The 24,474-nt window shown below is 42.3% G+C and overlaps 1 protein-coding gene across 2 annotated transcripts in view; it reads right to left on the bottom strand.

Annotated features, from left to right (window-relative positions):
• The window catches only part of SBNO2 (strawberry notch homolog 2), a 172,698-nt gene that overhangs the window by 96,128 nt on the left and 52,096 nt on the right, over positions 1-24,474 (bottom strand). For both annotated transcript variants that reach the window (XM_073597129.1, XM_073597137.1), the window contains exons 3-4: positions 20,744-20,832; positions 19,759-19,849 (exon numbers count right to left, since the gene is read on the bottom strand). In XM_073597129.1, the coding sequence (XP_073453230.1) occupies positions 19,759-19,849; positions 20,744-20,832 (180 nt within the window). The remainder of the gene's footprint in view (positions 1-19,758; positions 19,850-20,743; positions 20,833-24,474) is intronic.

Raw genomic sequence — 24,474 nt, 5'->3', positions numbered from 1 at the left:
CTAAAGCTAAAACTTTTTTTTAGTCTTGGATAACATGGAGAAGGGTTAAAAGGGGTTGCAAACCCTCGCCATTTTTTTACCTTAAGGCCCCTTTTACACTGGGGAGGTGGGAGCATCGGCGGTAGAGAGCCAATATTTTTAGCGGCGCTTTACCATCAATTACACGGCGCTATTCGGCCACTAGCGGGGCGCTTTCAATGGGCAGGAGCAGTAAAGGAGTGGGCTTTACCGGCGCTATGCAGGAGCTATTTTTAATGCTGTAGCACCTGTAAAGCGCCTCAGTGTGAAAGGGGTCTAATGCATTCTAGGCATTAAGATGAAAAACCTCCTGTGCTGCAGCACCGCCCCCGAGCCCCCCTTATACTTACCTGAGCCCCATAATTCCCACAACAGGAATGAGCACACCAGCTCTAGCCAGTGTCTTGTGTCCTGATTGGATAGATTGATAGCAGCACAGCCATTGGCTCTGGCTGCTGTCAATCAAATCCAATGATGCAGGCGCCGGGAGGGCGGAGCAGAGACCTGCTGTCATTGTCTATGGACGCAGCAGCAGGACACAGGAGAGAGCTCGCACGGGTGACCATGAAGGAGAATGCTTCTCCGATGGGGCACTCGAGAAGAGGAGGAGCCAGGAGCGCTGCGGAAGGACCCCAGAAGAAGAGGATCAGGGCCACTCTGTGCAAAACCAACTGCACAGCGGAGGTAAGTAGAACGTGTTTGTTTTTTTATTTATTTTTTTTTTTAAACTAACCTTTACAACCACTTTAACACAATATCAGCTTTTTTTATTGCGATCTGCAGTGTTAATTTTGGCAGCAAATTTCGATTTAGTTTTAGTCTTAGTACTTGAATGGCATTTTAGTTTTAGTCCCATTTTAGTCTTCTGTAAGTGTTTTAGTTATAGTCTTTGACTAAAATTACATTTTAGTTTTAGTCCCATTTTAGTCATCGTATTTTAGTTGACTAAAATCTCCAGTACATTTTAGTCGAATAAAAAATTTTAATCAACTAAAATCAAATGTGCACAGTACACAGCCCTTTACCCTCTGCACAATACACAGCCCCCCACCCTCTGCACAATACCCAGTCCCCCACTCTCTGCACAATACACAGCCCCCCACCCTCTGCACAATACACAGCCCCCCACCCTCTGCACAATACACAGCCCCCCACCCTCTGCACAATACACAGCCCCCCACCCTCTGCACAATACACAGCCCCCCACCCTCTGCACAATACACAGCCCCCCACCCTCTCCACAATACACAGCTCCCCACCCTCTGCACAATACACAGCCCCCCACCCTCTGCACAATACACAGTTCCCCACCCTCTGCACAATACACAGCCCCCCACAGTACACAGCCTCCCACCCTCTGCACAATACACAGCATCCCTGCATTCCCAGGAGACCCCCAGTCTCCTGGGACAGCACTGCCAGCATACTCTTAAGTTAAGAATAAATCACTGCCAGCCCTTTCTCATACACAGCTCCTCCTGTGTCACTCATTGTAAATCAAAGTCTCTAAATATACCTCAATAGCTTCGTTCTTGCATGGACCCGGTCGCATGACTGCTCTCCGCTGACGTTTCATGGATGGTCATGTGACCGCTCACCTCCTCCAATCTAAAGCAACACTCGGAGGAGGAGGAGGAGCGGGAGGAGGAGAGCGGCCAATGAGAATTGAGGAATTTAGAAGCTTCAGCTTACAATGAGAGTGACACAGGAGGAGGAGCGGTGTAGGAGAAGGGGCTGGCAGTGATTTTTTCCTAACTTTTGGCCTTGCTGGAAGTGCTGTCTCCAAGGGCCAGGAGAGGCGAGGTGGCAGGCTTGACCACCCCCCCCCCCAATGTGTGGCACCCGTAGAGGACCGTCCGATCCCCGCCTCCTGTTGGTAAAAAACAAATATCGGCGTATAACATGCACGCACTGTGTTATACCCCGATAAATACAGTAGTAGTAGCTCATGAGGGTAAACTTCCCTCCTTGCCATTAACGCCCCGTTTTCGTTCCTTAACCACTTCAGCCCCGGAAGGATTTACCCCCTTCCTGACCAGAGCACTTTTTACAATTTGGCACTGCGTCGCTTTAACTGCTAATTGCGCGGTCATGCAATGCTGTAACCAAACGAAATTTGCGTCCTTTTCTTCCCACAAATAGAGCTTTCTTTTGATGGTATTTGATCACCTCTGCCGTTTTTATTTTTTGCGCTATACACGGAAAAAGACTGAAAATTTTGAAAAAAAATGATATTTTCTACTTTTTGTTCTAAAAAAAATCCAATAAACTCAATTTTAGTCATACATTTAGGCCAAAATGTATTTGGCCACATGTCTTTGGTAAAAAAAATGTCAATAAGTGTATATTTATTGGTTTGCGCAAAAGTTATAGCGCCTACAATCTAGGGTACATTTTCTGGAATTTACACAGCCTTTAATTTATGACTGCCTATGTCGTTTCTTGAGGTGCTAAAATGGCAGGGCAGTACAAAACCCCCACAAATGACACCATTTTGGAAAGTAGACACCCCAAGGAAATTGCTGAGAGGCATGTTGAGCCCATTGAATATTCATTTTTTTTGTCCCAAGTGATTGAATAATGACAAAAAAAAAAAAAAAAAATTACAAAAAGTTGTCACTAAATGATATATTGCTCACACAGGCCATGGGCATATGTGGAATTGCACCCCAAAATACATTTAGCTGCTTCTCCTGAGTATGGGGATACCACATGTGTGGGACTTTTTGGGAGCCTAGCCGCATACGGGGCCCCGAAAACCAATCACTGCCTTCAGGATTTCTAAGGGCGTACATTTTTGATTTTACTCCTCACTACCTATCACAGTTTTGAAGGCCATAAAATGCCCAGATGGCACAAACCCCCCCCAAATGACCCCATTTTGGAAAGTAGACACCCCAAGCTATTTGCTGAGAGGCATGTTGAGTCCATGGAATATTTTATATTTTGACACAAGTTGCGGGAAAGTGACAATTTATTATTTTTTTTTTTTTTGCACAAAGTTGTCACTAAATGATATATTGCTCACACAGGTCATGGGCATATGTGGAATTGCACCCCAAAATACATTCTGCTGCTTCTCTTGAGTACGGGGATACCACATGTGTGGGACTTTTTAGGAGCCTAGCCGCGTACGGGACCCTTGGTTTTCGGGGTCCCATACGCGGCTAGGCTCCCAAAAAGTCTCACACATGTGGTATCCCCGTACTCAGGAGAAGCAACAGAATGTATTTTGGGGTGTAATTTCACATATTCCCATGGCATGTTTGAGCAATATATAATTTAGTGACAACTTTGTGCAAAAAAAAAAAAAAAAAATGTGTCTCTTTCCGGCAACTTGTGTCACAATATAAAATATTCCATGGACTCGACATGCCTCTCAGCAAATAGCTTGGGGTGTCTACTTTCCAAAATGGGGTCATTTGGGGGGGTTTTGAACTGTCCTGGCATTTTATGCACAACATTTAGAAGCTTATGTCACACATCACCCACTCTTCTAACCACTTGAAGACAAAGCCCTTTCTGACACTTTTTGATTACATGAAAAAATTATTTTTTTTTGCAAGAAATTTACTTTGAACCCCCACACATTATATATTTTTTTAAAGCAAATGCCCTACAGATTAAAATGGTGGGTGTTTAATTTTTTTTTTTCACACAGTATTTGCGCAGCGATTTTTCAAACGCATTTTTTGGGGAAAAAACACACTTTTTTACATTTTAATGCACTAAAACACACTATATTGCCCAAATGTTTGATGAAATAAAAAAGATGATCTTAGGCCGAGTACATGGATACCAAACATGACATGCTTTACAATTGCGCACAAACGTGCAGTGGCAACAAAATAAATACATTTTTAAAAGCCTTTAAAAGCCTTTACAGGTTACCACTTTAGATTTACAGAGGAGGTCTACTGCTAAAATTACTGCCCTCGATCTGACCGTCGCGGTGATACCTCACATGCATGGTGCAATTGCTGTTTACATTTGACGCCAGACCGACGCTTGCGTTCGCCTTAGCGCGAGAGCAGGGGGGACAGGGGTGCTTTTGTTTTTTTTTTTTTCTTTATTATTTTTTTGCTTTTTTATCTTATTTTAAAACTGTTCCTTTCATTTTTTTTTTTTTTTAATCATTTTTACTGTTATCTCAGGGAATGTAAATATCCCCTATGATAGCAATAGGTAGTGACAGGTACTCTTTTTTGAAAAAATTGGGGTCTATTAGACCCTAGATTTCTCCTCTGCCCTCAAAGCATCTGACCACACCAAGATCGGTGTGATAAAATGCTTCCCCAATTTCCCAATGGCGCTATTTACATCCGGCGAAATCTAAGTCATAAAATGCTCGTAGCTTCCGGTTTCTTAGGCCATAGAGATGTTTGGAGCCACTCTGGTCTCTGATCAGCTCTATGGTCAGCTGGCTGAATCACCGGCTGCATTCTCAGGTTCCCTGTTGAGACAGGAGAGCCAGAGAAAAACACGGAAGACGATGGGGGGGGGGGGGGGGCATTCTCTCCCACTGCTTGTAAAAGCAGTCTAGAGGCTAATTAGCCACTAGGATTGCTTTTACATGAAAGCCGACCGCTGGCTGAAAAGAATGATACCAAGATGATACCTAAACCTGCAAGCATCATTCTGGTATAACCACTCAAAGTCGTGAATGCTGTACCTGAAGACAAAAAAATGGTTAACAATAAAGCACAGTAAACGGTAAAGTATAAAAAATTGCATACCTGAAAAGCAAACATGATAAAACATAATAACAATAAAACATTGCAGAATAGAATACAGTAAAAAAGAGCAGAACAATAGAGAGAATAGAGAGAGAGAGAATAGAGAGAGAACAATAAAACGACAACTATTATTTTTTATTTTATATTTTTGTTTGTGTTTTTTTTTTTTTTTTTTTTACACTTTTTTTGTAACTGTAACTTTTATAACTGTAACCGGTTCCAGGTTCGGGTCTCTCAAAATGCGATGGCATCTTGGGAGACCCTGTGAAAGTGTGTCCTAGTCTGTGCAATGCTGTACCCTACGCTAATACTCAGCTAGTGAATGGTAGCGTTCAAAACATTCACCAATGCAAAGACCAGGATTGTCAGGACAGGAGGGACAATAATAGCGGGTGTCACGCCTATATCCGCGCTTGCTGCAGACACGACATCTTTTTTGGGGGGGTTCGTTGGGTAGGGGTACTCGGGAGGACATAAAGAAAATGCCTCTCATGCAGCCGACTGCATTTGGTTGGGGATGTGAATGGGGGAAGTACGGGCGCTGCAGAAGTGGTGGGTTCCCAATTAGGATTGGCGAATGCAGCAGGAAGGGCATTATGGGCACGACGGGCCTGTGTTTGTCTTCTTGGTGGCAGCGGGACACTATTTGTGCTTGCCACCTCACCAGCTTGAACTGCACTTATGGGACTCGCCACGTCACCAAGTGTTACTGCAGTGCTGGTTTGACTACGACCGGGGTGTACTAGGCCGCTGGCGCTTGCCAGTTCACCAAAACGCTACCAAAAAAACTGTTAACGATCGCAGGGATCAGGCCTGACTCTGCGAACGCTGCAGTTATGCGTTTAGTGTTTTGTAAGTGACAGTGATCGATCGATACTGCACTTGGGTGGGCTGGGCTGGGCCGGGCGGAGGGGCAAAACGCAGGTGCTAGCAGGTATCTGGGCTGATCCCACTAACACTGCGTTTTTGGGAACCCTAAACTGCTGGGGATGCCAGTATAGATCTGATCGGATCAGATCAGATATTGATCAGTTCAGATACTATACCACTAAGGGAGGTGTACGGTGCGTGCGTGGGTGTTAGCGCTACTGGCACTAACCTGACGCTGCCTGGGGCTGGTGCTTGCCAGTTCACCAAAACGCTACCAAAAAAACTGTTAGCGATCGCAGGGATCAGGCCTGACTCTGCGAACGCTGCAGTTATGCGTTTAGTGTTTTGTAAGTGACCGTGATCGATCGATACTGCACTTGGGTGGGCTGGGCCGAGCCGGGCGGAGGGGCAAAACGCAGGTGCTAGCAGGTATCTGGGCTGATCCCGCTAACACTGTGTTTTTGGGAACCCTAAACTGCTGGGGACGCTAGTATAGATCTGATCGGATCAGATATTGATCCGTACAGATACTATACCACTAAGGGAGGCGTATGCTGCGTGCGTGGGTGTTAGCAGTACTGGCGCTAATCTGACGCTGCCTGGGGCGACGCATATCACCGCCGGGCGATCAGGGGGCTAAATCTTTATTCGGTAATAAACGGCGGGTGCCCTGACACTATAAAAAATAAACAAACTAACCAGCGTCACCCGTAACGGTTATACAGTGATCAGTGGTGAAAGGGTTAACTAGGGGGCAATCAAGGGGTTAAAACATTTATTAGGTAGTATATGGGGGTCCCTGTCGCTATAAAACGCTGACGGCGAACCTAAATATTTACCTCACTAACTAGCGTCACCAGCGACACTAATACAGCGATCAGAAAAATGATCGCTTAGCGACACTGGTGACGGGGGGTGATCAAGGGGTTAAAACTTTATTAGGGGGGGTTAGGGGGGTACCCTAGACCTAAAGGGGGCCTAACACTCACTGCCCTAACACTGTAACTGTCACAAACTGACACCAATACAGTAATCAGAAAAAAAAAAAAAAAAAAAACCTGCTTGGTGTCAGTTTGTGACAGGGGGGGGTGATTGGGGGGGGGATCGGGGGCGATCGGGGGGGGATCGGGGTGTTTTGTGTGCCTGGCATGTTCTACTGTGTGTGTGTGTGTTGTGCACTCACATTGCAGTCTTCTCTCCTCGGCCCGGAACGGAAAATACCGAGCCGAGGAGAGATGACATCATTTCCTCTGCCTCTGTGTACAATACAGAGGCAGGGAAATGATCCCATTGGCTGGGAGCGATCGCGAGGGGGGGGGCCACGAATGGATGGCCTCCCCCTCACCACCGATCGCCGGGGGAGATTTGCCGACCGCCGCAGGCACCGGGGGGGGGGGTCCGATCGGACCCCCCACCCGCGGGCAGGCAAGGACGTACCTGTAAGTCCTTTTGCCTGCCCGTGCCGCTCTGTCGACGTATATAGTCGTGCGGCGGTCGGCAAGTGGTTAACGAAAATGGATTTAATTTTTGGCATAGTTTTCATCAGTTGACAAAAACGTGCTGTACTTTTAGTTTGGTTTTCGTCACTGTAAAAAAGCCACTGATGAAAATGACGAAAAATGTTTTCGTTGACGAAATTAACACTGGCGATCTGTGTCCCCACTAGAGTGAAGCATTCTCCATTTGTACCTGTGACCACTCTCACTAGGTTTGAAAGTGAAGGAAAATCCAAAATTGTTACCACGACAGGAAGAGGGGCTAAAATCTTCCAATTGGGACACTGTTTTGGTGACAGCTGTCTAAGGAGGCCTTTCCTCATTCTCATGCCTCCTGTTGTGTCTACAAAAAAGAAAAGAAAGGGGGAATCTCCCCAATGGAAAAAATAGATATTTTAACCATTCCCTGCTCTATCCAAAATTAAAAAAGAGAAGTATGGCTTTTAAAAATAAAAAAATAAAAAATAAACATTCATACTCACCTATGAATGGCTGATGGCTGCAGCACTGATCCCAGCTGTATCTGTCCCTCGCTGCCTCCAAGACCAAGAACTGAGCAATCAAAGACCTCTGGACGTTCAGTTCTCAGTCTTCAGCCTGCAAAGAGCTGGAGACCGTCACCAGCTCTCGGCTCTGCCCCTTCAGCGCTCATGGGAGCGCTGGGCTGTGGAGGGGGCGGAGGTGGCTGGCTCAGTCTCCCTGTGGCGTTCTGGGATCTTTCCCGAACCTGAAATGACTAAATGATAAGAAAGGACAGAGGGCTTTAGCTGATATTATTGGCACAGCTTTAGCTGACCCGTGAAAACGGGCCACAGGTGTGCAAAACAGTCAGCAAGTGGGTATTACAAGATCATGGTCGCAGCTGCACTGCACTTTAAAAACATTGTGGGTTGCTACCCCCCTCTCGCCCACAGTGGTTCCTGGGTTCTCATGTTTCTCCATGGAGCCTGGGACACGTAAGCGGCCAGGATGGCTTCCCACAGAAGAGATGGAAAAACATCCATTCCCCAATCAACTCATTCCTCCCCTTTGCTGTTTCGCCAGTTTTCCTTCTTTGGACCCCACTTTTGGTAGGTCCTGACCCCTGCAGACTGGGAAAATCCCACAAGAGCTGTCGTTTTAGAGTTGGTCTGACCCAGTCATCTAGCCATTACAATTTGGCCCTTGTCAAAGTTGTTCAAATCTTTACACTTGCCATTTTTTTGCCCTCAACACATCAATTACAGGGACATGTTCACTTGCTGCCTAATATAGCCCACCCAATGAGATAACCAATGATATTCACTTTACCTAGGTGTCAGTGATGATAATGGTATGGCTGATAAGTGTATATATGTTTTCGCTTTTACCAATCAATCTCGACAGCCATAAAAGACACAAATAATGTAGCTAGGCATTAAAAGTTTCTGATTTTTTTTTTTTTAAATCAATTAGTGCAAGTATTGATTGGGATCAGCCCCTTGTAATTCTCTATACAGCAATACTCAGTCTGGGGGATCGAGGGGAGGGTCTGGGAGCCAACCAGGTGTGCTGCATGCAAATAATCTGAAATTAAACATGCTGATAGGAGGAGATAAGTATCCCACTGCAAGGGCAATTGTTGGGCAATTCTCAGGGCTGGGCTTTAATAACAGAGAAAATGGTGTCATACACCTGGCTGTGCTGGGTGACAGGGCTATATAAGGCCCCTTTCACAGGACTCTGTTGAGATCAGGGGAGGACTCTGTTGAGATCAGCAGAGGATCTGTCTACTGATACTCTTCTCATCAGAGCAGAGCAGCAGATGAGCCATCTATGTCTTCTTAGTTTATGTAGAATGGACACAGAAAGAGCCCGCTCTGCTCAATGGGTGGCTGGGAGTAAATGGACTCTGCTGTCCATTTAACCCCAACTGCCCTCCAATCCACCTTGACAGAGGCGTTTAACGCGTTTAAACTCATCAAGCTCCAATATTGAATTAACGTGCACAGTTCACTTTCTTCAAAAGTATCCAATGCTGCATGACGATGTAGGTAGAAAAAGGAAGATGGTGGCACACCACAAACAAAGTAAAATTCTCGGGAAGTCCTTTATTGTCACCAAGCCAGAGATAAACACAGGGAAAGGTTGATGCGTTTCACACGAATCACTCGTGCTCACTCATAACCAATGCATGACAATGTGAAGACAAATGGTGTGCTTCCACCTCGTTGTGACACCCATGTGTTCTCAGTGCTCTCATCTTAGTGAGTAATCAAATAAGCCATTTTATTACACTTGAACCATTCTCCTTCAATCTTGGCTTGGTCGTGGTCCTGTCCAATCTATCAAGGTAATGTGTGGTAGTTGTCCCCTTAAGGCGCCATTCCACCACGCTTATCCATATGTTAGGGTACAGCAAAGAGGCCCCTATGGAAGTTACGTGACATGATGTAATGCGTAGAGCATCCCAGATCGGAAGTGATGTCGGAGACCTGACATGCTGAGTATTACTTGGTATACCAAGACGTTTTTAACAGTTGTTAGATGTAAGAGTTACCCTTTTTAATAAAATTAATTTTAACTTAAATGCTACACTATGGGAGGTAATTTTGCTTTGCCCCAACAAACGGATAAGTGCACCTTAAAAGGGACAACTAGCACACATTACAAAGATAGACCGGACAGGACCACGACCAAGCCAAGATTGATGGAGGTTTGTTCAAGTGTAATCAAAAGGCTTCTTTGATTACTCACTAAGGTGGGAACACATAGGTGTCACAACAAGGTGGAAGCACACTATAATGCACTTATAAGTGATTCAATTTTGATTATTTGATATATATCACAGTTTATTGATTGATTTTATTTTATATATGTATTGATATAATTTACAGTTTGTGCAGCATCAGTTACATCTACTTCTCACCTATGCTTGTGGGAGCACAGTGGGTGTCTGCAGCAACTTAACCACTAGAATATTAAGCTTAAACACACATTGGGGGTTATTTACTAAAGGAAAATCCACTTTGCACTGCAAGTGCACTTGAAATTGCACTGAAAGTGCACTTGGAAGTAAAGTCGGTGTAGATCCGAGGGGGACATGCAAGGAAAATAAAAAACAGCATTTTAGCTTGCACATGATTGCATGATAAAATCAGCAGAGCTTCCATTCATTTCAGGTCTACCCCTCAGATTTAGAGCAAATGCACTTCCAAGTGCACTTTTAGTGCACTTGCAGTGCAAAGTGGATTTGCCTTTCGTAAATAACCCCCATTGTGCTTATTAATTTAGGATATAGGATTTGCTAAGAGGTAGCGCAGGGGTACATTTTGTTATTAAGCTCATCAAGTGCTTGGGCATTCATCGATTTTCATTTTTGAAATTTGAAATGAATGAATGCTCAAGTGCTTGTCGCGCCTAGCACTTAAGTACGTTTAGGCGCTTAAAGCTTTTTTTGCCAAAATGCTGCTGCTCCTGAACCCAATGGCAGTGTTTTTTTTTTTTATGCCTTTAAATACCTATGTGTGCATGGACATGTAGGCCAACACCAAGGGGTGCTTAGAGGCAGAAAAATAAATAAATAAATTGCAAAACACCTCTAAAAGCGGCATTTAAAACGTTCTGTGTTCATTAGGCCTAATTAGAATAAGTAGACCGACAAGATGTCACGAGCAGAGAAGAAGCAACAAAGCAGGTTGCGGACGTCGCACTTCTGGAGCGTTCACTTTGGCAGGTAAGTATGCCATAATGTGTACTTATGTCGTGCATAACCTTCAAATCATTGCATGTGGACTTTAGTTCCACTTTGAATAAGCCAATGAAGACCATCACTTTAAATTACAAACTTTCTGCAGAAAACCTTATGGTAAACTCAACAATACACCACAATATTAGCTGTTAGCAGAATATCCTACAGGGAGTTTCAAGCTCAGCAGGTCCATATCATTGGACAGTATTTTGTCCTCACACAAGCACAAATTTTATTCTCTTTGACCATAAACTGGTAGAGCTGAGCAATACCATAGTATAAAAGCACATGTGTGAAACACAAGGCAAGCGGGCTGAATCTGGCCCACCAGGCCATTTCATGTGGTCCTCGCACCTCTCCTGCAGCTGCGGAACCCCCCTCCTCTCCACCTCCACCTTGTCTTAGCAGTCTGCAGCAGAGAGGAGGACAGAACTCCTCCGTCAGATCCTGGACGCTTTTCTGTGCAGCTGAAGATCCTTGTCCCTTAAAGCAGATTAAACTGCACAGTGCTTGTGCTGTGTAATCTGCCCCCCTCTAAACTGTACAAAACCTGCCTGTTCCTGCCACTTCCTGTATCCCCCTCTCTGTGCTGACCATGATAACCAGGGCCATGGTTAGTTTATGTCCCTCCATCATCCGCAACCCTGCTCTCAGCTCTCCCCCTCACCCCCTCCTCCCTGCCTGTCAGCTCTGTGTCTGTCTCTGCCCCCCTCGCCGCTATTAGTAAAATAAAAAATTATAAATGCTCACTGCCCCTCTATTAAAGCCTAGTATAGCGCACTGTATTAGTCTTTTATAAAAACGAGGCTTGTAAATACCTGTTTAGTGTGATCTTCAGGCCGGTCACGTGACTCTCGGCCAGTTTCCAGGGCTACTACAGGAGGGGCTGAGAAGCCATGTGATCTCCCTAGCTGACCTCAGAGGGAGATCACGGCCCCTCCTGCAGAAGCTGCGTGTCAGAGCTGTACAGCGGCCATGAGTCATGTGACCGCCATGAAGATAGCGCTGAACAGGTATTTACATGGCTAGTTTTTATAAAAGACTAAGACCCCTTTCACACTGAGGCAGTTTTCAGGCATTTTAGCGCTAAAAATAGCACCTGAAAACTGCCTCTTATGCCTCCCAAAGTGACAGCCCGAGTGCTTTCACATTGTGGTGGTGCGTCTGCGGGACGGGAAAAAAATTCCTGCAAGCAGCATCTTTGGGGCTGTGTAGGTGGGCTGTATACAGCCCTCCTACACCGCCCCTGCCCATTGGAATGAATGGGCAGGGGTTCCTGAAGAGCCTGAAAAGCAGTTTGGAAGAACACCACCATGAACGCTTTTAGCCCCTTCTTCGGCCGCTAGCGGGGGTTAAAAGCGCCCTGCTAGCGGCCGAAAAAGCACAGCAAAAACAGCGGTAAAGGGCCGCTAAAACTAGCAGTGCTTTACCACTAACAGACTTGCCACCCCAGTGTGAAAGGGGTCTAATACAATGTGCTATGCTAGGCTCTAATAGGTGTTGGCATAGACTTAAATGAATGGGTTAACAAACACTTTAAAGTGGATGTAAACCCTCCCACACAACTTTACTGTTTTGTAATCCTCATAAAAAACACTATTAATTGCTGTTGGCAAATGTCTGCTTACCTGTTTAGTTTTGCTGTAATCCGTCCCATTATGTTTACTGACGTCACTGGCGCATGTGCTTCCCTTCCCTTCATTTACGGCATGCTCTGTGTGCGGTCCGTCCATTGACAGGGTGCCATGAATGGGATTTCCTCTCCCAGTGGCAAAGCACCGACTGCTCTCTCTTCGCGAGACTACAGAGTTTCTCCTGCATCCTGAAACTCCCCATGTGACCACGTGACGTCACATGGGGAGTAAACCTACTGCATCCGAGAACGCAATGAGGAAACGAGAGCTGGAGCGAGACTCACAGGCACGCATATACCCAGAACGGGTCTATATAAAAAGCACAAAAACTATGTAATATGCTGGGTATGAGTGGCAGTCCAGTAATGTCAGATTGCGCATGCGTGATATTATGGCGAGAAACAGGAAAAGGTGGAAATTATATTCTACACAGACTCAAGATGACAGTACTAAAGATGGCACCGCCTTATTTTAATCAGTAATAGGTTATTCTGACTTGATTAGACCATGTAATGCTTGCTAAATGGTAATTACATTGAAATGGATGAAAAGCACCATAGGGACTGCAGAGTTTACTTCCTCTTTAAGTCTTAAATTATTACTAAAACCAGTAATAATCTAATGCAGAGGCAAATATTTAATATGATAAAGAATAGATACATTTATATAGTCTTACAGATAAAACCGGCTCTTTGAGGGCAACTACAATGTTAATGCGGCCCGCAATGAAATTGAGCTTGACACCCCTGGTGTACAGCATCACAGTATCTATGGTACATCACATTATTATTATTATACAGGATTTATATAGTGCCAACAGTTTGCGTAGCACCTTACAACATGGGGGCAGACAGTACAGTTACAATACAATTCAATACAGGAGGGATGAGAGGGCCCTGCTCGTTAGAGCTTACAATCTAAAAAAAAACACATAGATCATATGTATGTGAATTCTTTTACTTGAACTATTCAGGCAATTAATCAGCCTTTTAGCCATAATTTCATGGGATAAATCTTGTGAGATTAATGGTGCAGTAAATGCAAAAGAGCCACACATAAAAAATCTTCTGGGTGCTTGCAAATTTAAAGGAAAAGTTCAGAATTCTATATAAACGTCCCCACATTTATCCCTAGCCCCCTAAACTATCCCTAGCTGAGTTATGCCTGCCACAGGTGCTTATTTAACTTCTGTAACAATGGTGGCCTGTCATGATGTCTATAGCTCTACCAGTTAAAACCTATCGTTGAGCTGCCCGCGCATGTACACTAGACTTGAATTGCACATACCATGCTGCAGAAACAATGCACCCATTTAAAACTATGGGACATTGTTACTCATGAAGCTTGACACTAGATTTATACAGAGTATGCTGTAGACAGTCCTTGGGGCTGCCGCTGTTAGAGAAGACAAATATGCACCTGCAAGGGAGTGGGGGTTGGCTCAGTTTACAGTAGATAAGGGGGCTAGGGTGGACAATCCTAAACTGGTCTTTCAAGGAATCATGCAATCTCATGCTAAAATTAGTACACCTACAGTAAACCACAACATATAGTCAAAGAATCCCTTGTTTAAAAAAAAACTCTCATGAAAGAAACAGATGCTGCCATTGCTGACTTTTTCATCTGAAAATGCTAACTGCATGGCTGTCATGCTGATCCAACAGCTTCAATACAGAGAGTCAGTGACCTAGAACAATGATTGTAGATATTGCTTTTTTAACTTTTCTCTGAATTTCCTTATGTGCACATGTTTTTAGAGTAAAAGACAAAGGCTGGCCATACTTTATACAATTTTCATTTAGCTTTACCAAAACCATACAAAATGAGGTAAAACCTAAACACTTTCAATTTGTATACAATCAGGTAAACCCTTTCACTACATAGTTGAAGGTAAATCTAAAGGACATTGAACAAGAAAATTATATAATGTATGGCCAGCTTTAAGCCGGCTATATGTGGCTAAAATCTCAGCCGGTTCAGCAGGAAACCATGTATGGGCAGGCTGATTGTATCCAAATTGATCGATCAACTTGGGTATAAACAACCTGTTGTATTTTTAATGAGATTATTGCCAGCGGCTATAGCTGCTAGCAATAATCACTTTGTGTTGCGCCCCCCCCCGGTCTGTGTTGATGGGGGAATCAAGGAATTTTCTTTTCCTGCAACCTTAGGTAGCAAGAAAATTGCACCATCTATGGCCGCCTTAAAATTGCTGAAGTCAGTGGGTCAGCATACCAGTCAGCAACAACTAGCATTTTTGAGAGAAGGCTGCAATTGGCAATATTGGAAATATATTTATCTCCTGACATATTTGCTTTAATCTTTTAGTATAAGGCCTTGTGGAAGACACAACCTGTCTATGCTAGTTAGAGCAACCAATTAATTTCTCCCTTTGGAATTCTTTTAAAAATGACAGCTAAAGTTTTAGCTGCAGGCAACAGATACAGGTCAACATGTCTTGTTACAGACTTTATTATACATGACAATTATTTTCCTTTGTTTAGTTATCTGACGCACGTAGCAGAATTTAGACAAGCGCAGTTTACAACACTAAATTTTTGCAGTTGTTTGACATTATTAAACACCCAATAACAGGTGCACGTCCACAGGTGCAATAAAGATTTAAGAATGTTTGGGAAGTTAGGACAGTTGCTCTCATACACAATACAATGACCTTCCCTGGGGATTTTCCAGATTGACAAATCTGGAAAGTTAGGAAGATTTTGCCTTTGCTCTAGCATTGTATACTGAAGCACAATAAGAAGGGCTATGTGTGTGTGTAGGTTGCAGAAGATAATGCCTCTCCCTGTTTCAGTTTAGTCTGATCACACATACATTACTGGAAATATCACTGCACATTACGCAATGTTCAGCACAGGTCACCACAGATCTGCAGCCAGACAGAGGGGAGGGTCAAGAGCTAGGAGGAAGAACTGAAGCAGCGGGGACACAGAGTTGAGAAGGAAATAGTGAAGAAAAAAGTGACAAAAGCAAGGGTGCTTAACCTCAAAATAAGAACTGGAAGCCTGCTACATAAAGAAAGATCAGCATGAAAAAAACTTTACAAGGATTAACTCTGAAATGGTCACATAATTAAAAAAAAAAAAAATAGCAACGAAAAATTACAAAAGAACTTAAAACCGTTGCAACAAGAAAACACTGAATGCTTTCCTAAAGCTGATTCAGACACTTCATGGAATTATGACTGGTGACTTCTTAAAAAAGAGATAACTCTTGAAAAAATAAACAGTGAATCAGTTGAAGAGAGAGTAAAGTGAAGAGAGAAATAAGAGCTGAAGTGGCTATTACCTGTTCTACAAAGTTTCAGTAATAAAGCAACAAACATTTCCCCCTATTTTATAATGCGTACATTTATTTACAGATCTGAATGCAGCTGTATGTAATGCTATGGGTCCATGTGGATACCTGCGCAAAGCTCCGTAATCTGCATCTGCACTCATCAGAATAAAAACAAAAAAATAATAATAATAATATCTGCAGTTCAGTGTATGAATCATATTTAACACTGTTTGCATGTAAACATTTGTGCTAACCTTAGGAGCCACCTGTGTTCTCATTTGCACTGGATACATGTAAACATTATTGCAAACTTTACAATGAATACTATTTACAAGCAAGGTTTTACTACCAGCAAGATCCTATTTAAAATTCCTAGAGTAAGACGAATCTGTATATTTGCCCAGTAATGTGAGCTGTTATAACAGAAAAAACACTATATATATATATATATATATATATATATATATATATATATATATATATATACATATACATACACACACACACACACACACACACACACACAGTATCTCACAAAAGTGAGTAACCCACACACATTTTTGTAAATGTTTTATTATATCTTAGACATTAATGGCTGTGTGTTGAGTTATTTTGAGGGGACAGCAAGTGTACACTTATACAAGCTGTACACTCACTACTTTACATTGTAGCAAAGTGTCATTTCTTCAGTGTTGTCACATGAAAAGATAGAATAAGATATAATAAAATATTTACAAGAATGTGAGGGAGAGATTTTGTAAGTTTGCCCACTTACAAAGAAATGAAGGGTCTATAATTTTTATCATAGGTGTATTTTAAATGATAGAGAATATCAACCAAAAAATCCAGTAAAAACACATAAAATGAATGCTATAAAAAAAAGTTGCAGTTAAGTGAGTAAAAGTGTTTGATCCCCAAGCAAACATGACTTAGTATAATACTAGTCTAAAGTCCTGTGAGCCTCCAGGTAATTAACCAAATCAGGTCTCCAAAATGGTGTATCCTAAGAATGATCAGCTGCTAACGTTACGCTATGTCTTGAAGTTACCGCACATTAACGTAGATTATTAACATATTTTATATTTTGGGCATTTTATACATGTTACGAGTAAGCACAGTATCACTTTATTAGTTATTTAGCACAAAATTATATATTTGCCATTTTGGTAGCTCAGCGTACTTATAATTTGGTTTAAAACATGACTTAGTACTTGGTGGAGAAACCCTTGTTGGCAGGCACAGAGGTAAGACATTTCTTGTAGTTGGTTTCCAGGTTTGCACATATCTCAGGAGGGATTTTGTCCCACTCTTCTTTACAGATCTTCTCTAAATCCTTAAGGTTTCTTGGCTGTCTTTTGGCAACTCAAGTTTCAGCTCCCTCCATTAAATTTCTATAGGGTTAAGGTCTGGAAATTGACTAGGTCACTCCATGACCTTAATGTACTTATTCTTGAGCCACTCCTTTGTTGCCTTGGCGGTATGTTTTGGGTCATGGTCATACTGGAAGACCCATCCATGACCCATCTTCAGTGTTCTGGCTGAGGGAAGAAGGTTCTCATCCAATATTTTGCAATACATGGCCCCATCCATTGGCCCCTCAATGAGGCAAAGTCGACCTGTACCTTTAGCAGAGAAAAAGCCCCAAAGCATCAAGTTTCCACCTCGACTGCAGGGATAGTTTTCTTATGCCGCATACACACGAGCAGACTTTACGGTAGACTTTGTCCGACGGACTTTCCAAATGAATGGACTTGCCTACACACGATCAACCAAAGTCCGATGGATTTGTACGCGATGACGTACGACCGGACTAAAACAAGGAAGTTCAAAGCCAGTAGCCAATAGCTGCCCTAGCGTCGGTTTATGTCCGTCGGACTAGCATACAGACAAGCGGACTTTTCGACCGGACTCGAGTCCATCGAAAAGATTTGAAACATGTTTCATTTCTAGGTCCTTCGAACTTTTGGGGAAAAAAAGTCAGCTGAAGCCTACACACGATCGAATTGTCCGACGGATTCCGGTCCGCCGAACCAAGTATGCCGTAAAGTCCGGTCGTGTGTATGCGGCATAAGGGTCATAGTCAGCATTTTTCTTGCTCCAAACACAGCGAGTCGAGCCAAAGAGCTAAATTTTGGTCTCTTCTGACCACAGCAATTTCTCCCAATCCTTCTCTGAATCATTTAGATGTTCATTGGCATAACTGTACATGCGCCTTCTTGAGGAGGGGGACTCGACATTTTTGGAGGAAGAAAAATGCTGACTAAGAGCCTAAGAAAACCATCACTACAGTCAAGCACGAAGGTGGAAACATTATGCTTTGGGGCCGTTTCTCTGCTAAAGGTACAGACCGAACCAGCATGACAATGACCCAAAACACATCGCCAAGGCAACAGGGGAGTGGCTCAAGAAGAAGCACAATAAGGTCATGGAGTGGCCTAACCAGTCTCCAGATCTTACTCCTATAGAAAATTTATGGAGGGAGCTGAAACTTCGAGTTGCCAAGCAACAGCCAAGAATCCTTAAGCTGGCCATAAACCTATAGATTATCTGCAGATTTTCTATGGTTAGATGGAAAAAGTGAGAGATTCCTCCATCCACACAGTTTAGCGAACATGGAGAAATCTGTTGCACTTTTTCCATCTAACCATAGAAAATCTGCAGATAATCTATAGGTGTATGGCTAGCTTTAGGGATTTAGAGAAGACCTGTAAAGAAGAATGGACCAAAATCCCTCCTGAGATGTGTGCAAATCTGGTCACCAACTACAATAAACGTCTTACCTCTGTGTTTGCCAACAAGGGTTTCTCCACCAAGTACCAAGTCATGTTTTGCTTGGGTATCAAATACTTATTTTACTCACTGAATGACATCTAAATTTATAACATTTGAATAATTATTTTTTTTCTGGATTTTTGGTTGCTATTCTGTCTCTATAATTACACCTATGATAAAAATTATAGACCCTTCATTTCTTTGTAAGTGGGCAAACTTACAAAATCTGCATGTGATCAAATATTGATTTTCTCCACTGTAGATTATAATGTTGGCAGACATTTTTAAAGAAGCGCTGCAAATTGTTTTACAACAATACCAAAGGTTTTCCCTTATCCAATGTATTTAAAGGAAATGTGTTGTAAACAAAAAGAGTGAGGCCAACATTGCTGACCAACCTTGTGAAAATACTAGTTGTTTGGTTGCCCCTGGCTACAATATTTTTTGTAAAATAGACAGTAATTAAGCACGCAGCCAGTAAAGTCAGTTTACCATTATCGTTCCTAGTCCACATAAAATTGTTCTGGGTCAGCGAGTCACAAACTTAAGAAGCCATTAGATCAGTATGACAGCCAAACAAGTAGCATTTTCAGAAAGCAGTCTCCACATTTCTCTCAGCAAAAATTTACTTTGATATATTGGTCTTTAACCCACTGAATATGGTAGAGAGGGATGGCTCAACTTTATCAAGAATGGGACAGATCCTTAAATTCTTGCAATAGACTCTGTAGTGGATAAAATGTTTATTGTGATGGGCTGCCTGTTCTAGCTTGCCAGGATTTCTAAAGCATTTTAAATTTTCAGTGGTAACAAAGAAACAGGGCTCTATAATGGGGCGCTGGACAGCAGTAAAAACCAACAGGAGGTCAAATCTTTCCTCATTCTATCCAAAACTAGAAAAAACATTTTTGATTTGACACAGTTTAATTCAGAGTACATTGAGTCAAATTGCTTAGGTAGCATCAAATGAAAAAATGTTTGAGACTGCAAAAGGTCAAAACAGTGCAGAGCTATATTAATGTCTGAACAGCAAAAATATCATTATGAACTGTATGTCTGGGATAAGACAGCAAGATATCAGAAAAAAAAAAAAAAAAAGCAGTGCACGTCAAAAACATGTCACATAAATAAGACCGGCTTATACCACATGATGATAGAACATATCAATATTACTGATGGTAATAGTATTGTCTGTACACAAATGCCCTTGAGAAACACACTACCTGAATGTACGTTTGGCTCTCTGTAAAGCAGCTTGAAAATGGAGTTGAGAAATTCCGACTATAATATTCTGTTGGGCCATTAAACTGTAATCTGTGAGGAAAACAGAAATATACCATGAAAAAAGAAAGAGCACGTAAAGAGCAATTCCTTTTTTTTGTTCTGTAACAAACAAGGACACAGAAAGAAACAGTGCAGGACAGTGTTCGAAAGGTGACATTGTTGCTGAATTGTGGATGATCAGCAACAAGGACTATGTGTCATTAAAGCAACAGAAATCTGATGCATAGCATATGAGCACACCTGGAAGGTGTTACAAGATTTGAGGAAGAATCTGCTGCAAAGAAGTTATTGCCTACTTTTTTTTTTACAGGATGCCTAAAAGTTCTCCAAGCACTAAACAGGAGGAACCAGATGTTAAAGCGCATGCAGGTGTCAAATGGCAAAGATTTCCTCAATAGTGGATTGTAGAGTGGTAAATCACTAATAAGAAGAAAACGTACCATGTTTGTTTTGATAAAAAAAAAAAAATCTGTGTTTTAAATACAATATAATTGGAGGTAATATTATCTGCCAGTATGGGCCAGCATCCCTAAGGTATATGAAACCAGAGTTTCCCCTTAAATGTGGGCCTTTAAAGGCATATGAGAGTCACAAACATAGATCTAAAATATTGATTTTTAAATAGATTTTAGATCTATTTTTGTGACCCTCTTATGCCTTCAAAGTCCCATATTTAATGGGAAACTCTGTTTACATGTGCTTTAAATACAAGAGGAATTTCCCCAAAAGTGTAAAGGAAATAATTTGGAGGGCAAAGGGACTATAAACTAACAAATGGCTAAACAAAAACACTATAGCATAACATTTAACATTGACATTTGACAGATGCAAGCAAAGGTCAGGCAAAAAAACTGAAAGAAATGATAACGCTGTACTGTGCCAGCTAAAGCAAGCGGAAAGGTGAAGGGGAGACAGGGAACTTACGAATCTGAGCTGGTGAGAGGAGCATGGGGCAAGCAATGAGCAGGTGAATATGGGTAATGTGTCCACTGGGTACCAGCCAGCGCCGGGGCCTGAAATCACAGCAAAAGTGCATAAGAAAGCAATCATAACCCCTCCAACTGAATAATGTGCTTTCTAAACAGAATATACAATTACCTTTAATAACCTTTAAAATAACGTAATAATTATCACATGCTGAAAATAGAAGCAAACAAGAAGAAAAATCATAGACCCCTTCAGTGCATTACATAACAGAAGATTATAAATGTGTCGCAGGTTCTAGATAGATGACAGTAGTCATCTTCACCCAGCTCTAAGGTATTACCAAAACTGTTGCACATTCTTTTTATCATATATAGACTGCTCATGTTGCCTGAAACGGTCTATGTTTGCTTCTGTATCTTTTTGCCAATTGATGTCCATTAGATTCAAAACATTGATATTCTGTATAATACATATTTAGTATAAACACCTTTGTTGTTTTTATAGTAATAAAAAACATTAATTGCACATTGTACATTGCAGGTTGATCCGTCACTGTAAAAGAACTTCACACATAAGCTTTTACTTAAAGCAGATTTCCACCCAAAAGTGGAACTTCCGCTTATCTACTTCCTCCCCCCCTCCACTGCCACGTTTGGCACCTTTCAGGGGGGAGGAGGGAATGGGTACCTGCTTTTAAAAAAGTACCCTTCCCCAATTCCGGGAGACTACGCCACGGTTCTGTCCCTCGGAAGTTCACCCCCCCTCCTCCTCCGCTGCGGGGCCAGTTAGAAAGCGCAGCGCTCTTCGAGCATGCGCAGTATGAATGGCGGCAGTGGCACCTGACAGTCAATCTGAAAATCGGCTGGGGTGCCGACATCACGGGCTATCTGGACAGGCAAGTGTTCATATATTAAAAGTCAGCAGCTACAGTATCTGTAGCTGCTGACTTTTAATTTTATTTTCCCCCAAGCGAAACTCCTCTTTAAAGTCTTTGTTTTGTGGGGAGTTCTCTATCTATGCTGGGAACTCCGTGTTCTCCTCCAATGATTAGACTTGTCCTGACATGCCCCCCCCCGCTGCACAGTCATTCACTGGGAAGCTTAGTGTACTGCTGTTTCTCCTTCCGCAGCTTTTATGAAGCTGAGAACAGAGAGAATGTGATCACTTTTAAAAAAGGGAAAAAAGGTATGTATAATGTTTTTTTATATCTATACAAAAATGTTTTTCCTTTCATTTCTATTTAAAACTGAAAAAAATAAACTAAAAGGCAAAACGTTTTTGTTTTTTCGGAACAGTGCAGATGGGTTAGAACACCTGTCAGTTTTCATTGCTGTCAATGCCCCTGTTAGGGAGATTCACCCTCTCCATTTGTCCTGTTTATCACCATTATTGAAAGTGAACGTAAAAGAAAATCCCAAATTTTGGGTTGTCCCCAGAAAGGAGACATTAGTTCTGGTGACCTGGGGGGGCCCCAAGGAATTTGCAGCATTTTCTCACTTCCTGTTTTGCTATGAGACAGGAAGTGAAGGCAGATCTCTGCAATAGGACACAGATGGGAGAAAAAAATCCTGACAGGGGTTATAACTCTCCCTTGCTCTGTCCAAAATGAAAAAAACAAAAAAAAAAAAAAACAAAAAACAAGGTTTTGCCTATAGTTCCACTTTAATAGGAGAGGAAGGCCAAAGAAATGTTCAGTCAGCACTATTCCAATGGGTAGGACCCCACTGTCGCCACTTCTTCACAGCGCTGTTTTTTAGACACTTTTCATGTGAGTGTATACTATATTTTAATAAATTTTCATTTATACGGATTCACACTATTTGGCCCATCCTTCTTTTCCTCCATTCATTCTAACTCGGATTCGAGTGACACGACCTCTGAGCCGGACCACGTTGGAGGAACACAGTCAAGTGGAAGTCATTCCACCATCCCTGCTCTTCTGCACTCGTTCCAGCCCAGCACCACTTAAGCCTGATTGACCTCACCTGGCGTATGCCTTGTTAGGTCCACCAAGTCTGGTAAGCCTCTTTATTATCATTGGTGGTGTGCGGGCTCCCTCTACAGAGGATTTGTACCGTGGTTGAAATTTGTTCCAGAGGACTTTATATTTCCATCTTTTCTCCAAGGATGTTTTTGTCAGCATATGAACTTTGAACTGTCAGTTCTTAGGCCACATTTTTTATCGCCTTCCTTAGCGCTACACTTATTTTGTTTTTAGGCTAGCTCACTTACCTCACTCACTAGTGAACGGTCAAGGATGTTAAAGGTGAACTCCAAGAAAACTAAAAGTGCTTTTCCCGAACCCCTAGACACAATTGAGCGTTAAAAGCTTGTAACACAGGAGCAACGACATTGCAGGGGAAGGCTTTAAGTTTTCCAGGAGTTCAGTGTTAATGCCATAGAGCAGCGATGTTAGCCTGTTACCTTTCTACTGTTTAATACCTTGCTTTCTAAGTTACATAAGCAAGGAAGTTGTAAAAGCCAACCAGCTCAATTGGCTGTGATGTGGCATGTTCTTTAGTGCATTTGTATTAATGCTACTACTATTTGTAGTACAGTACAGTTATACAGTTAAACAGTTATATAGCCACACACAGTTTATTTTTGTTCAACTTGCAGGCTGATCAAACATAATCTAACAGATTCCCCCATCCATGTTAAACAAGGTAGATGGAAGACTCTCACGCTGTAGTTACTGTAATCTCACAGCCACAGCCGGTGCCTGTAAGAATATGTGAAGAGCGGCTGCATTGGACTGGATACAGCCACTCTTTGACCGACCATTTTTCACCCGACTCCTTTTTTCAGTCAAAGGATGTCAGGAACCGGCCAAAATTTGTATCGTGTGTACCCAGCTTAAAGTGGTTCTAAAGACAAAAGGGTTTTTGTTTTTTTACCTTAATACACTCTCTGCATTAATGTAAAAAAATCTTCCAATACCTGAGCCATAGGCTACTGATGCTGTAAGTTGAATCCTGTGAGGGGGGAGTGGGTGTGGGCCTGGCTAAGCTGCTCTGGTGTGTTTATGGATGCACACAGTCCAGCTCAGGAGAACTTGCTTAGGGGGCACTTGTAAGGCGTGGACAGCGCTGGTGCAGGACTCAAGCAGAGGAGGTAAGGGATTGCACAGAGCAAGTAAGTATATAATCTTTTTTATTTTAAATTTAAAAAGTTATCCTTTACAATCACTTAAAATCTTATCTGAACTTAATTTTTAGGCATCTCTTGGGACAGCAACATGAGAAGAATATCAAGTAATAAACTCTACATCTGGGTGAGACCACTACCTGTTAAAATGTTTTGATGAACAGTTGGCCTTATTACAAGAGTATTTCTGCTCTAGTGTTTGACAAAGGTTTCCAAACTAGATCAAATGGCCACTTTATAGACGTTCTATGAATGTTCCTGCTTATACTTCTCACAACATTGCCAAAGATCTGGTAGAATTTGTCTTTTAACATGAGGTACTTGTGATCCTTCTTCTTCATACACACAAGATGTATCTTATTTTATCCATCTGGAAACTGTGCCTTTTGAAGCTTGCAAGTCCTTCTTAGGGCCATAAAACAGGACATGAAGACAGCTCAACCTTCTAAAGACTCTTGTGGCATATAGCAAACTGCAAAGGCACCTGCAAACATTCAAAGAATGGAAGCTCTCTTCCCTGGGGTATTTAGGATTGCAGCAGAGAGAAGGCAGAATAGTTTGGACCACCTATGATAGATACA

This window comes from Aquarana catesbeiana, linkage group LG01, assembly GCF_042186555.1.
Source record: "Aquarana catesbeiana isolate 2022-GZ linkage group LG01, ASM4218655v1, whole genome shotgun sequence".
In the NCBI taxonomy this organism is placed as follows: Eukaryota; Metazoa; Chordata; class Amphibia; order Anura; family Ranidae; genus Aquarana; species Aquarana catesbeiana.
The sequence above is the reverse complement of the archived record's forward strand: the minus strand, read 5'-3'. Positions and strand labels throughout refer to the sequence as shown.